Source organism: Lutjanus erythropterus, chromosome 8 (assembly GCF_056507025.1).
Source record: "Lutjanus erythropterus isolate fLutEry1 chromosome 8, fLutEry1.hap2, whole genome shotgun sequence".
In the NCBI taxonomy this organism is placed as follows: domain Eukaryota; kingdom Metazoa; phylum Chordata; class Actinopteri; order Lutjaniformes; family Lutjanidae; genus Lutjanus; species Lutjanus erythropterus.
Window position 1 is genome coordinate 8,542,751 of NC_139324.1, and position 15,285 is coordinate 8,558,035.

The following is a 15,285-nucleotide window of genomic DNA, read 5'->3' on the forward strand; positions in this document are numbered from 1 at the left end:
AAGGGAATGGTGACCAGTTTTGAAATGTAAAAAAAAACAAGCGGGAAAAAACAAAATGCCTCCACACTGCTCATCTGGCATAATTAGGAGACTTAGATTACACCAGATGAGCAGTATGGAGGGTTTTTTTGTTTTGTTTTGTTTTTTTTAACATTTGAAAACTGGTCACCATTCACTTCCATTGTTGAGGTGATTCTGCAACGTTGTTTTTCTGTGAAACTCCAGCAGTGTTTTGTGGACTAAAAAAAACTAAACCTGACTTCAGTTGGCATGAGGGTCAGTAGATAATGACAGAATTTTCATTTTGGGGTGAACTATCCCTTTAATAACTTCAGTGATCCTCTGACTTTTCCTCTTGCACAGGGGTCTGCATGCAGCTCTTTGACCCCTCTCCAGTGGTTCCCTGTGGCATTGACAAAAAGTTAAATGGAAATTAATAACAGTTCTTTTTTAACTAAAATTTTGATTTTCACTTTTGTTGTATGCTTAAAGTAATTCTTATGTTCTCCAGTTGTAAAAAATGTGCAGCCAATACACTGAAAAAACTGGACAAATGTCTGTCATAGCCTGCGTCTCCAGTTCAGTGCCTTTTACTCAAAATTTTTCCTAGTCTTAAGTCTCCCTCACCTATTCTAGTCATTATCTACTCACCTTCATGCTGATTGAAGGTCAGGCTTAGCTTTTTAGTCCACAAAACACTGCTGGAGTTTCACAGGAAAACAGTGCTGCAGGATCCCAAACATTTTTTAAAAAGTATAAAATTCCCAGACTGCTCATCTGGACTGACCATCAATTGCCATGAGGATGAGTAGCTAATGACAGAATTTTAATTTTATGGCAAATTGTCCCTTTAAACAATTGATTATTAAGCTATACTGATTAATATTCTAATGAATGACTTGATTAAACTGTTAATTACTTTGTCAATATCTGTATGATAATAATCATAATCATAATCATAATATGGTTTCTAATAAGCAAAGTATTATCCTTATCAATTCAATTATTTCAGAACTAAATGAAACAAACTGATTATCATATGGACAGCAGAGGCACACAAAGTATTTTTAGTGCAAAATTTAAGGCAAAGATGAACTATTTATTCTTTAAGTCCCAGCACACACATCTGGATCAGTTACCAGAGCTCTGAGGAGGCGTTGTTTGACTAATTTTAAGCCCAGCTGACCGTCACAGACGACCAATCCAATGAGGAGACAACACAGCACGCAGAAGACACTCAGCAGGCCGTACACCACATTCACTATGAAACAGGAGGACAGCGACATATATCAGAGTCCCACACTTAAGTTCCTCGGAATGCAAACTTCTCATAATATTACATAAATCATTAATATCAGAAATCCCTTTACATGAGGAAAAATGCTAATTCAATTAGCCTTCAAATATCACTGCTGATTAGCAAAGTCAGTTTAGGGTCTGTGAAAATGACACTGACATCCAGCAGGTGTTGCGGTCAAGTGTGAGTGATTCCACCTCTGAGAGGAACTGTTATATCAAGTTTCTGTTTCTGCCTTTAAGCCAGGAGTGACACCATGGGAAATTCAAACACAGTTCCAGTGAAAGTATAGATAGATAAGACAGATAAAGTCACTCCTCATGAATGTTCAGTTTTTGTGGTATTAGACCACATTAGTTTTAGATGATAGAACCTGGTTCACTGCAGAACCTTTTCTACAGCAGCATATTGCTATCATCATGAAAGACAAATATTTGTCCCTTTAATGACCTCAGTCCAACTCTTTGATCATTTATAAATATGAAAACTAAAGTATAAATGAATCATCTCTTCAAATTTGAGAGAGGTTGAGTGGTCCATTCATTGTTGATGTCTGTCACCAGGCACAAAGACACTTTATTTTATTAAAAAGCTTTAGCTCAAATGAAACAAGGTGTTAAACGTAACGTTGTGTTAGAAGAATAGTTCACCCAAAAATAAATATTCAGTCATTATCTACTCGCCCATTATCTACTCATTTTAATTTTTTGGTGAACTGTCCCTTTAAGGTTGACCTTTTATAATCACTGGAGATTTCATTCTGAGGGGATAAAAAATGTGCACATCTGATTTCATGGTAATCCATCCAAAAGGTTTAGTTTGAGAGATTCTGCAACACTGTTTTCCTGTAAAACTCCAGCAGTGTTTTGTGGACTGACCTTCAATCAGTGTGAGGGTGAATAGATAATGACTGAATTTTCATTTTTGGGTGAACTATCTCTTTAATTAAAACAACTTCTTATCTATGATTACAAAAAATCTTTGTCTTTTTTCTGTGCTTTTGTTCATAGGGTGACCAGATGAGACTCTGATGAGACGAGTGAAATTCAGGACAGTGGATGATGATGGGTGAGCGTGTCATGTCAGGAGGATCAAAATCTATAACAGCATTAAAAGCAACACTAACTCTAATAATTTTTTATCAATATCATGAAAATCAGTTACAGATTGTGAGGATGATCTAAAGCATGGTGTCCTGGTTGTGTTCACAAGATGCATGAACCTTTAAGAACAGGTGACAGGTGTCTTAGACTCATTTTAAATGTCTTCTCAGCAGCCACCTGGTTTAAAACAGGTCAAATGACTTCAGCAATCCGTTATTTATGATCAGTGCAACAGACAGGTGAAAACACAGCAATAATACTATTTTTTAAATAACTAAAAGCAGGAATTAGAACCAGTTTGATCAGAATATTTCCACTGATTCAGAATAAAAAATACTATTGATACAAACTCATGTGGACTAATTGATAGAGTTAAGATGGCTCTACAGAGAGAGGACGACAAGCCAGGAGCTCCGTACCCTTTTGGTTAGTTTTAGGTTTTATGAAGGCCATTTTTGTGTTTTTGTCTCTGTACTGTATGTTTATCACAGATCTCAATTTATCATGAAACATAGACACATTTTCTGTTTCATACATAAACATTTGGTGTGTAACAATAAAAAATTCAATTACAATGTGAAAATATCTTGTTAAAACGCAAAACTGTTGTGAGCTAATTTCTCTTCTCATGGTGGCAGTGACAGGCTGCTGTACTTGTTCACACATGGACTAAAAATGTAAAACTTTTTCATATTTTTTTTCAGCACATTTTCATAATAAAGAGTATGTAATGTGTTCAGCTTAGGAAAGGTGCTGGACAGATGGTGAACAATGAAAGGCTTTGCTTTTGCTTCATACCAACAATAAACAGATTGAAGCTGGTGGCACAGAAGACGAAGTGTTACCAGCGTCTGTCTGTTGTGTTTGTAAAACAGCTGTGACATACGTGAGCTTGTGGGCAGAGGAGGGCTGGTGAAGGCACAGTAAGGTTTACTGGCGTCAGCGTTGGAGTTGAAGACAGTGTTCAGAGAGACGGTCACACAGTACTCCACACCTGGCTGCAGGTACGTGATCACGATCTCGTCTTTGTAATGTAGAGTCAGTCTGAACTGCAACACAATAGACAAACCAGGTGAGAAACATAGAAAACTCATCACTTTGACTGTCATTTCAGTTCATTCTCATTCCCAGGCTATCACATATTCATGGTTGTCACCGCCTATCTGTGTCTGCTTAAGTTTCTGTATGAGAAGGTCCACATGTGGAGGTGGTGGAGTGGATGGATCAGACAAACACAGGACAGGTTGAGGAACATGTCCAGTATGAAACAAAGAGTCAACTTTATCCAAAGTTTTAAGTTACATAACATTACGTACATCATGTGATGTGTGTAAATAATGTAACAGTTATGAAAAGTTGTACATAACATTACTTCACGTAATGTACATAACCATTGTAGTTATTGTTTCTCCAATGGTCTTATCCTAAGTCTACCTAAGTAGCTTCTGTGTCCTAAACCTACCCCCAAACTGTGAGCATTTCACAGCATTACTCAGCTAAACTAATCTAAACGAAACTAAACTAAACTAAACTAAACTAAGTTAAACTAAAATAAAATACATTAAACTAAAGTAAACTAAACTAAACTAAACTAACTTAAATTAAATTAAACAAAATTAAATTAAACTAAGTTAAATAAAATATAATACATTAAACTAATGCTATAAATACATTAAACTAAACTAAAACTAACAACAACTAAAAACTAGACTAAAACTAAAGTAAACTTTGTCTCATGCTTCAATTTACATAAAGTAAGAAACAGTACAGAAATATTCCTATGACACTGAACTAAAGACTAAACTAAATTAAACTAAACTGAAGACTAAACTAAACTAACTTAAATTAAACTAAATTAAACTAAACTAAAATAAAATAAAATAAACTAAACTAAACTAAAGTAAACTAAAAACTAGACGAAAACTAAACTAAACTAAAGTAAACTTGGTCTCATGTTTCAGTTTACATAAACTAACAAACATAGTACAGAAATATTCCTATGAAACTGAACTAAAGACTATATTAAATTAAACTAAAGACTAAACTAAACTAAACTAAATAGCTTTGTGTCATGTTTCAGTTTATATAAAGACACAAACATAATAGTACATAAATATTCCTATACAGATAATATTACATGCATACAGATAATACATAATATTCCTAAACAGAACTAACTTAAATTAAACTAAACTAGACTAAACTAAATTAAATTAAAATAAAATAAAATAAAATAAAATAAAATAAAATAAAATAAAATAAAATAAAATAAAAACTAGACGAAAACTAAATTAACTAAACTAAAGTAAACTTGGTCTCATGTTTCAGTTTACATAAAGAAACAAACATAATAGTACAGAAATAATCCTATGAAAATTAACTAAAGACTAAACTAAATTAAACTAGACTAAACTAAATAGGTTGGTGTCATCTTTCAGTGTATATAAAGAACCAAACATAAAAGTACATAAATATTCCTATGAAACTAAACTAAAGTAAAGACTAAACTAAATTAAACTGAATTAAAACTAAACTAAATTAAACTAAATAGGCTGGTCTCATGTTTCAGTTTATATAAAGAAACAAACATAATAGTTAGTAAATATTCATTTATTATTCTGTTTATTGGCATTGTCTTATTTTATATCTATCAAACACTTTTGTATCCAGATTTGTTTGTTTCTGTATGTGTTGGAAAAGTTCCTGAAAAAACTCTTTATTTTCTTTGTTCAGCTGTCACTGCTCACAGTTATGCCACTTTCTTTTAATTCCAAAGAAACTGTTGCAGTTACTGAAGTAAAGCTGATGTCTTCCACTTCCTGTGTCAAACTACATTATTTTTTTTCCTAAGAAAAAGCTGCCGCACACTAAACACCAAGACACAGACACATTCTGTCTCCACTGAATTTAGTTTTTCTAAGTAATACACATGCTTGCCAAAGCAAATAAAAAGATTACCCATGTTTCCTGAACGTCACACTTCAAACCACTTTATAGTTGTGTTCTTTGTTCATGTTTTAAAAGCAGGGAGAACAGGAAGAACACTCAGACAGTTTGTGTCTTATCTTCTCTGGTGATGGTTTATCATCCGCTCTGATCGCCTCTCATCACATTCGTAAACGGTAACCGAATGTCGGAATGAGGGGTGAGAGGAGGGAAATTACAGAAGTGAAGATGAATTCCTTTTTGTTCGTCAGGCCGAGCGTTTCATCAAACACCTGCAAACATGAGGCTGTGAGAGGAAGTCGGGGTTAAACCACACACACTCTGAAAAACACCAGAGTCCTCATGAGACAAACATGAGCTTACACATGTTCAGCTCCACATTCTGATCGACCACTCGTGAGATAAAGAAGAGCTTTGTGTTTGCTGATCTGATTTCCTAATATCTAAACACACAATCTAAAATAAAACACCCTGAAAGAAACATCAGAACCTGCAGAAATTCATTGTTATCTTCTGAGTGTTGAGATGATACATGATCATATTTCATATTTCATGTTAAACTTTAAATTAACAGCACATATGGTACCTTGTGTATTTGACTTCACACAACACACTAGAATTTTGCCACCAAACACAATATCAGTCCTGCTTAGAACAATGTGGACTCTACATTAATCCAGACTAGACAAACTCAAATTTGTGATCTAATTAAAGATTTCTAATTGCTGGCTAGTGCTAATTTTTTGCCCTGCTTGTAACACGTGCAGAAGTGGGCAAAACAACTCTAAACTACAACACAACTCCAAGAAAGATGGGATATTGTGTAAAACAAATAAAAACAGAATGCAATGATTTGCAAATACTTTTTTGACTTGTATTCAATTGAACACAGTTGGGACAGAGCCAACAAAACACTGTGAAAGTTGTGCAGTGCTCAAAAAACACCACATTCCCACAGGTTAACAGGTGACAGCATCATCTGGGTATTAAATGGCTTCCTGGAAAGGCTCAGTCATTCACAAGCATGGATGGGATGAGTTTCATTACTCTGTGAAAACTATAAGGGGAAATAGTTTAAGAACAATGTTTCTCAACAGGGAACTGTGGGAATTTATGTATTTCACCATCTACTATCCATAATATCATTAAAAGATTCAGAGAATCCAGACAAATCTCTGCATGTAAGGGACAAGACTGAAAACCAACACTGAATATCTGTGACCTTTGACCCCTCAGGCAGCACTGCATTAAAAACCCACATCATTGTATAAAGGATACTACATGGGCTCAGGAACACTTTGGAAAACCAAAGGAAACAGTTTGTCTCTGTATCTACAAATGAAAGTTAAGACTCTACCATGCAAAGAGAAAGACATATCATATGTCTACAGCTCAGTGGATTGTCCTCTAAATTTTGCCAGTGGCTTGTCTTGAGTTAATGTAAAGTTAACAGAAAAATGTCAAAGGAAAATAGAGAATTTAATAGTTGCAGCTCCAGACAGATATGTCTTTCTTTTTGGGGGTAAAAATGGCTCTTTTGACAGTAAAGGTTGCTGACCCTTGGAACAGGGCTTAAGTTGTGTCTTTCCAGGCTTCATTTCTGGATCATAAAACTATCTACATCTCTGTGTTTTTAACCTGAAACCTTTTTGTTTACTTTTTAGGGACAAAAAAAATCTTTGAGGAGACACGTGATAGATGCATGACTCTCTCTCTGAGTGGATACCACTTCAAAATAAACTTCCTGTGACAACAACATGTCAGAAGAATGACTACAAACCTGTCTCCCCGAGTAGAACCAAAACAAAACAACCACATACGAAACCTCACAGGAGGGAAGGGAGGCAGTAACCTCTGTGACAGGAAACAACAGTGTCTATGGGGTAAAAAAAAAAAAAAGACCAAATCTTTTGCAGGACCACTATGAACTCCTAGTTTTGAATATGTGAGACTTCGGTGTGCTCTGTTACACAAACAGCATGACCATGACCCACATGCAGCAGTTTAAACCAGGCACAAACATGGTGTTCTGTCTGTGAGTCTCCTGTAACTCTGTGAAACTCCAATCATAAACGAGATAAACACAGTCTCAGTTGTTACCTGTAATTATAGTTTGATTATTCATTTACAAAAACATATCATAATAATCATCAGGATTGGGGGGGGGGGTTGCTTTAAATATGTATTCTGATACAGTTACTTATTACCAGTTAAAATATAGTCAGTAACCTAATCCAAGTATCACAATATCAAAGCAATATAACTTAATTACTTTCTGTTACTTTTAGATTACCTCCAGTGAAATTGATTAGTGAAATGTAATGTTGAAGTAGGGTTGTGTATTGGAAGGAATCTGAAGATACAATACGTATCACAATATAGAAGTTATGATTCAATATATTGTGAGATATTGTGATACAGTAAGCAAGATGGCTTCTTTTTTTTATATCTAATTTTAGGAAAATTGTAATAATACCATATTGTTACATGCATAAAATATCAATAAAACTTTAGTTAAAAAGCTGACTTTTTTTATGCAATCAGAACAGTGAAGATAGATAACAACACCGATTAGTGCAGCTTTAAGCCTGGCACATACCTGCGCACCGTCCCAGGTCCTTTGCACATGGAGGAGAAGATCTCTGTGGAGGCTCGGCAGCTGCTGCTGTCCCCTTACAGTAGGAGGTCTCAGCTTCAGGAGTAGACAGTTCCCACAGCCGGACACGGACACATCAGGAGGTCCCAACACAGCTGCAGGGGGAAATGAAACCACTTCACGAGAGATTCGTCGCAGGACAAATCATAATCATCATCATTTTTAAAAACTGAAGCAAAAATGGGATTTGCTTGAGGAGATGTTGGACAGCACTTCCATGTTCACTTCATTTTCAACATCCAGTGCTGATGTCTATGAAGTACACTGCATACTCCATATATATCTATGGACTAATTATATATATATCATCATCTACCTTGTACTCAGAACAAGAGTTGGTTTTTGTTTCTGCCCACTGAGGTTTAGTTTAACCAATGAGATCATTTCTGCCTCCAGAGCTGAGCCTCATCCTTCATATGTGAATAAGCAAGTTATTCAGATCATAATGCTGATTATTTGACATGAGTCTGGCTTTTGGAAATTGATCTAGAACGAGTCGTTAAGCAAAAGTGCAGCTTGCTGACAGTTAGCTGGATCATGAGCAACATGTTTTAGGGAGCACCGCAAACATGAACTGAGTTTCAGATATGAATGGCTCGTTTTCTTGGTTTTAAAATGAAAGAGTGTTGATGTAAATATGAGTTTTGAGGAGACCGGGACCTGTTCCAGAAAGCAGGTTTAGTGAAAACTCTGAGTTTCTTAAGTCTGAGATGAGGGTGAAAAAAGGAGATAACTTACTATATACTCTGTCAGCTATTATGGTAACTGACTCTGTGAACCTAACCTGCTCACTGGCAGATTTTCTCTGTGACTCCTCCCCTCCTGCAGAGCCTGAAGCAGCTGTCTGACACACGGTTTCATTTCCTCATTCATACAGTTGTTGGTGTATCAAAACACACATCGAAACACACTCATTTGCAGAAGTTTAAGTTTTCAGAGACATGCGCTCTTGTTGGATATCACCGTTATTCAAGAGTTTAATGTGAGCGCCTCTGATCGACCTGTCAGAACAGAGAACAAAGACATCATGGATTCATCCTCAGCTCAGAATAAAATCTGTACGTGTTTCTTCTTTATAACACCATGACTGTGTGGACATGAAGGCAGCTGTTCCCCTGCACTGAAACATTTACTGTACATTACCACAGTTACCTCTGCTTAAATCAAACTAATCTGTATCTGACATTTGTCAACTTGTGATTGGTTGCACTGATGTAACTTTCTGATCATAGTGATCATATCATGCTGGAGATGATGTGAATATTTCTGAGTGAGGATGAGTGTGGTGCAGCTGAAATTACTGAATACAGGCTGAATAATATCTTAATGTGCACTTCACAACATTTCCTGTTGAAATATTTACATACGGTGAAATATAGAATGCTGTTAAGCAGGATTTTTAAATTAAATACATGTCTAAAGACTTACAGTCAGTTTGTAAGAGTCTTTATTACTGGGTCAGACTGTGACAATCAGAGCTCATAAGTAAACTGTCTTATACGTTTGATCCAAATGTTCATCTTCAGTTGCTGCCACTAAATTTTCTCCACATCAGGTTACAGCTGATAAATACTGAATACTCCACCACTTTATGATCCACTACAGAAATTCATGTCAGGAACATGATGAATGAGTGGACTCCACTGAATAAAACTCCTGTTTTCTAAGATTAATGTTGTAGTCTGTGTTGGCACACATTCATATTTCTTCCTGCACTGGTTTAAAATGGAGGCCCTCCTTTTATTTACCTGTTGCCATGGTGAACCATAGAGTCTGAGCTCTATTGATTTCATGCACAAGCGTACCTCTGAGTGAACATAGTCAGAGTCAGTTGAACTCATTCTGATCAGCTGTTCTGGAACTGAAGACTCAGAGTTTCCCTTCTCAGGCTGATCAGAGTTGACTCAGAGTTTGTTAAACCCACATTCTGAAACAGACCCCAGGCAGTTTATTGAGAAACCACTGTGATGTGAGTTTCTAAGTTTCATACTGAAAGGTTACCTGTATTCATATATCAGTCCGTCCAGGAAGATGTGATGTGGTGATCACAAAAATGTACACAAATTCAACCAATGAATTCTGTGCGACCTTGCAAACTGATACAAACTCTGCTACTTTTCCACAAATTAGACCAATCATCATAACTTCCTACGATTCCCACCAATCACAGCAGTCCCCCGCACAAACGTCATACATGTACGTCTCAATGAACCAATTTGATTTTTTCTTTTATTATTCACTATTTTTTCAATCTATATATTTTTTTAATTTTGTCCTGGGTTCTGAAAAGAACACATTTGTTGTCGTAATTGACATTTATCAACCCTCTGTGCACTTTTATTTTATAATTTTGAGCTGGTTTTGTTTTTCCAAGAAGACTTTACTTACTTTGTGTAGTTCTTCATTTACACAAAAATCTGATTTTTGAATTCTTGTAATTCTGAGCATCTTTGGTTTGTTAGTTACGTTATATGTTATAGTTACATTATACTCCAATTACTGTAATTAAGTCATTTTTGGGGTAGTTGTACTTTTAGATGTAGATTTTCCAAGTCTGTACTTTTACTTGTACTTAAATATTGATTACACTATGAAATCTAATTAGTTATATAATTAAGTTCTGACTGCAATTTCAATAAACATCCAAATCTTTCATCTGCATTTTTGTAGCCAATTAGATCACAAACATGCTAATGAAAACAAAGACATTTGCACAGGTTTTGAGAAAGGATGTTAATGATTAATCATTAATCGATTAATCACCATGCAGAATTTCACCGATTAAAAATGTATTAGTTAATATTTAACCAGTAGTCTAGAAATAGCTGTAACTGCACCTCATTTGACATTGTTTTGTCCAATAGAGCCATTTGTAAAATAAGGAAACTTTAACTTTAACTTTATCTGTTTTCTACGTTTAAAATGATGAATTATTAATGATTAATCAATCGTGTTTGTTCAGTTAAAGAAAATACTCAAAGTTAGCAGTCCTGTAGTTTGGAGAGGTGACTTGGACCACTGAGCAAAACAGAGCATTAAACAACGCATTCAACATTCTGAGGAGAATACTTTGTACTTTTTCTTAAGTAGTTTTCTAACACCAGTACTTGTTATTGAGTAATATTTTAGTAATGTAACTTACTTGCACTTATAAAAATACTTGTAGGGCTGAGTTCTGCCTGTCTGAGAAATGTGTGTCACACTTAAATCTTCCATATGTACTGTGAGTGTGTTGCTGGTGTCTCACTGTCAGACAGAGGCTGGAACCAGCCAGACATGATCCAGCTGGACGTCTGGTTGTGTCTGACGGCCTGGATGCGGGCTTGGTAGTGATCATACGGGTCCTTGAAGGCTCGGGTTAGATTACAAGTCTGTCCGGCCGTCAGCTTCATACAGCCAGCCACCGCTCTCCACAAGTTCTTGAAAGAACTGCAGAGCGAAAGAAAAAAAAACAGAGGCAGCGAGGAAGAGAGAGACTGGTGATAACCAAAGATACCTGCTAACAATAATGTGTCATCCTTAAAAAAAAGAGTTCACCCAAAAGATGAAAATTATTATCATTGTTCTTCTGTTTTTCATGTGAAACTGAGCTGTCTCTTTAAAATAAGAACTGTCACCACAGAAGGTGAGGGTCAGAGCAGACAGGGATGAGAGAAAACAAAACTATCAGCATGCTGATGTACATGTTACCACAAAGATAAATTTTGGCGCTGTGTGCGTCATCATGACACAAGGAATTGAGACACGTTATGAATCAAGTACTCAGTTACACAAAAAAGAAAGTGCTTACTCAGGTGGTTTAGACATGTTTCAGAAACAAAAATGAAACATGACAGAAATGCATTCAGGGCAAGTAGAAACTGCATACATTTACCAGTGTTTCATTTCTGACTCAGCTCACAGAAACTGTATGATTATGATGAAATGATGGTATAGACTTTTTTGTTGTTGTTGTTGCCCCAAACACCTGGCTGACAGAGCCTCACTTGTACAGATAAACGAAGGATAAAATACTGCTGTTTCACAGGAAAACAGTGTTAAAGAATTTCCCAAACAATGGAAGTGAATGTACATAAACTGCCTCCATGCTGCTTGTATGGTGTAATCCAGTTCTCCTAAAGCCCCAACATGCCAAGTTGACTAAACAAAATGTTATTTTGCACCATGTTTTTATCCTGACTCTTCACTGTAGATCCTCAGCTTGGAGCCACGTTCACATGCACATGTACACTGTCTGAACTGTGTGTGTGGTGTGACTGTGTGCAAACTGCATGTCAGGGCTTAAGTAGACTTGGATTACACCAGACGTGCAGTATGGAGGCATTTTATGTTTTTTTTTCCAGTAGTTTTTTACATTTTACCATTCATTTCCATTGGTTGGGAGATTCTGCTACAGTTTTCCTGTGAAACTCCAGCAGCATTTTGTGGACTAACAAAATAAATCTGACTCTCAATTGTCATGAGGGTGAGTAAATAATAACTGAATTTTCATTTTTGGGTGAACTATTCCTTTAAGAAAAAGGAGAAGCATCTCATAAAGGAATATTCCCACGTTCAGTTTTAGCAAAAAATTCAAAATCACCAAATTTGGAGTTTTTCACGGGACGGCTACAGTTGAAACAGCTACTGTAAGAAGTAAGTTTCAGTTTGGTTTAAACTTTCTCACTCTCACATCAGCCCCAAAACACCCCATTTTATTTTACTTATACTTCTGCTATATGCTATTTTGAAGACAATTTAGGACAAAATAAAGAAAAAAAAACATTTTTTAAATATTTTGAGAATCATGTTTTTTCTTTAGAGTTTTTATTACTTGGTAAAATGCCAGAAATCAAAACTGCAAAATTTTGCTACTAGTCCAAATAAATAGTTTTTGTGTGAGTTGCAGATATTGGTTGTAAAGATGTCTGCCCTCTGTCCAATATAAAGTGACTTAATGCCACTCAGCTTGTAATGCTCAGAACCCCCAACCCCCGCCCCCCCCCCACCCCCACCCCCCCCCCAAAAAAAACAAAACAAAAAAAAAAACTTTAAGACACAAAACAAAACAAAACAAACACAAGCAATGTCTTTTTCCAGAAATCATGACCAAGTTACTGGAAATAATTCACAAAATCCAAAATCCCAGTTTCATAAAGGAACTATTTTCTTTCTACAGTAGAAAGAAAGTAGTTCCTACATGAAACTGCTCACAACAAGATCTGTGGATGATCTTCAGTAACTGGGTCATGATTTCTGAAAAGAGGAATTGCTGTTGACTTTTTCAAATGTGGCTCTTTGAGCAGCACAAGCCAAGTGCCATTTATTTCCATTATATTGGAGAAAACTATCTTGAAGGATAAGCAGAATAACAGGTAAGAGGAAAAATACGTATTTTAAATTTTTCCAAAGTTCCAGAGTATGTGTGTATTGTATGTTTGTCTGTGTTATGTAATATTTGTGTTTTATCCAGATACCAATAAATTGGTACATGATTTAAACAAAGGTCTAATATTGATAACATCACAAGTACCTTGTCAGTGCTCAAGTCATGAATCAGCCTGGCCGACATATAATAACAGCAGATACATTAGTGTCAGGTGATGAGTAACAGGACATATCAATCCACGTATGTCAAAATCATTTTTAAGGTCATTTATAAACAGTGTCAGCATTACAGTGTGTGTCAACTGCAGAGCAGAGACACGTTCATTAACTTAACTGTAGAAAGAAAAAAAAGCTTTATGTATGTGTTTTGTATATGTAAAATATACCTGTCAGCCACATCTGACATCTACACAACATGAACTGTCCAAAAAAAAAAAAAAAGAAAAAAGAAAAACTTTCAAAAAGTCTGTGCTTTCTGAAAATTTGATGTGAATTTGCTGAGATAAATGTTCACATGTCAGAATATGAGGACCACCACTGTTTGTAATTTAAATGTCTGTAGTTTGACACAGAGGTTTGAGTTTGGAAAACACCTCAGCAAGAGGTGCGTCTGTCAGATCAGGTGTAGGATGGTTCATGTTGGAACTGAGCACGTCAGTCATCTGTCATACAACTGTACATGAGATGAAAGCCATTCCGAGTAAATGTCTTTAAAGTGATGTCAAACCACAGAGAGGCAAACTCTGAGAGGCTGTGAGTTCCTGTTTGCAAACAGCATTGTGTTAATTCTATGTCAAATCATTTTGTGGTTTTCTGGCAATTGTCTTAACAGCAAAAATCAGTTCATGTGTTTGAAAAGTTTGCTCTCTGGTAGATCGGTGGGTATAAACAGCAAACAGAGATGGTCCTGGGACTTCCTTGATGTGTCCTATCACTTCTCCTTTTCTGTCGCCACTACACAAGCTTTACAATACCTGAGGCAGAGGACTTCCACGGTGAAGTGAGTGCCGGAGGGGGTGTCGGGGCCGGGCAGGAAGCTGAGCGTGTGCTCCATGTTGAGGGAAGAGATGGAGACGTTAGAAGGTGCAGGGATGGAAGCAGACACCTCTGCAGAGGAAAAGAGAAGAAGAATATTAGCTTTTAAATTCAAGGGACAATTTTCAATAATATTGCTTGGTTTTTCCTTTTATTCTATAACTCTGCATCACAACACTCTGCTCCATCTACAGTCTGCACGAAACTCTCAAATATTTCCTCTACAGGCACCACAACCAAAGTGAGCTGTGACCTAAAGTCATCCTGAACAGAATCACTTTGCATTTATCCTGCCAGCATCCATAAACACACAATTTACCACATTATAAATCTTAGTCCAAATAGATTAAAAACGCTAATAAAGCTCACAGCACATAACCTGCCCAGTGCCAACACATATTCACATCACATATTCACCATTTAAACCTCTGACTTCCTCCACACCTTCAGTCCAGGGAGCATTACCAAGGTGTAAGTGCAGAAGAAGAAGCAACAACAACCCCATCTTCCCTCCATGGACTGTGACTGTGTGGCTGGCAGTTAAACTTCTTCCTCAAGATGATGTTGTTTTTGGGTTTGAGCTCTCAACATATAGAGAGGGATGGGAGGGAGCTGGGGGTGTGTGTGTGTGTGGGCTGGGAAACGAACACTGTTTGTCATGTTGAGGGCTGAGTTTCTATTTCCCCAGAAGTCCCTCCCTGTGCATTTTGTCTTCCAAATCCTGCAAATAACAGTTTGAGCTGTCGCAGTGGCACGGGTACAGTACAGGTTCACTCTGGACTCACTTCACTTTTACCTTGTTTCTCATCTGTGTGAGTTTTATTTGCTTTTGTGTTGATATATTTGACTGTTTTTTTGGTAACTTTCTTTCCAATGTAAGC

General features: G+C 36.4%; 1 protein-coding gene across 1 annotated transcript; it reads right to left on the reverse strand.

Moving 5' to 3' along the window:
* Positions 1-240: 240 nt before the first annotated feature.
* Positions 241-14,995, reverse strand: LOC146322421 (interferon alpha/beta receptor 2-like). Its single transcript, XM_084724418.1, has 6 exons — positions 14,822-14,995; positions 14,344-14,476; positions 11,250-11,431; positions 7,946-8,097; positions 3,287-3,449; positions 241-1,261 (listed from the first exon to the last, which is right to left on the reverse strand). Exons 1-6 carry the CDS (start codon positions 14,907-14,909, stop codon positions 1,107-1,109), a joined length of 873 nt encoding a protein of 290 aa, XP_084580544.1. The 5' UTR covers positions 14,910-14,995; the 3' UTR covers positions 241-1,106.
* Positions 14,996-15,285: the final 290 nt, after the last annotated feature.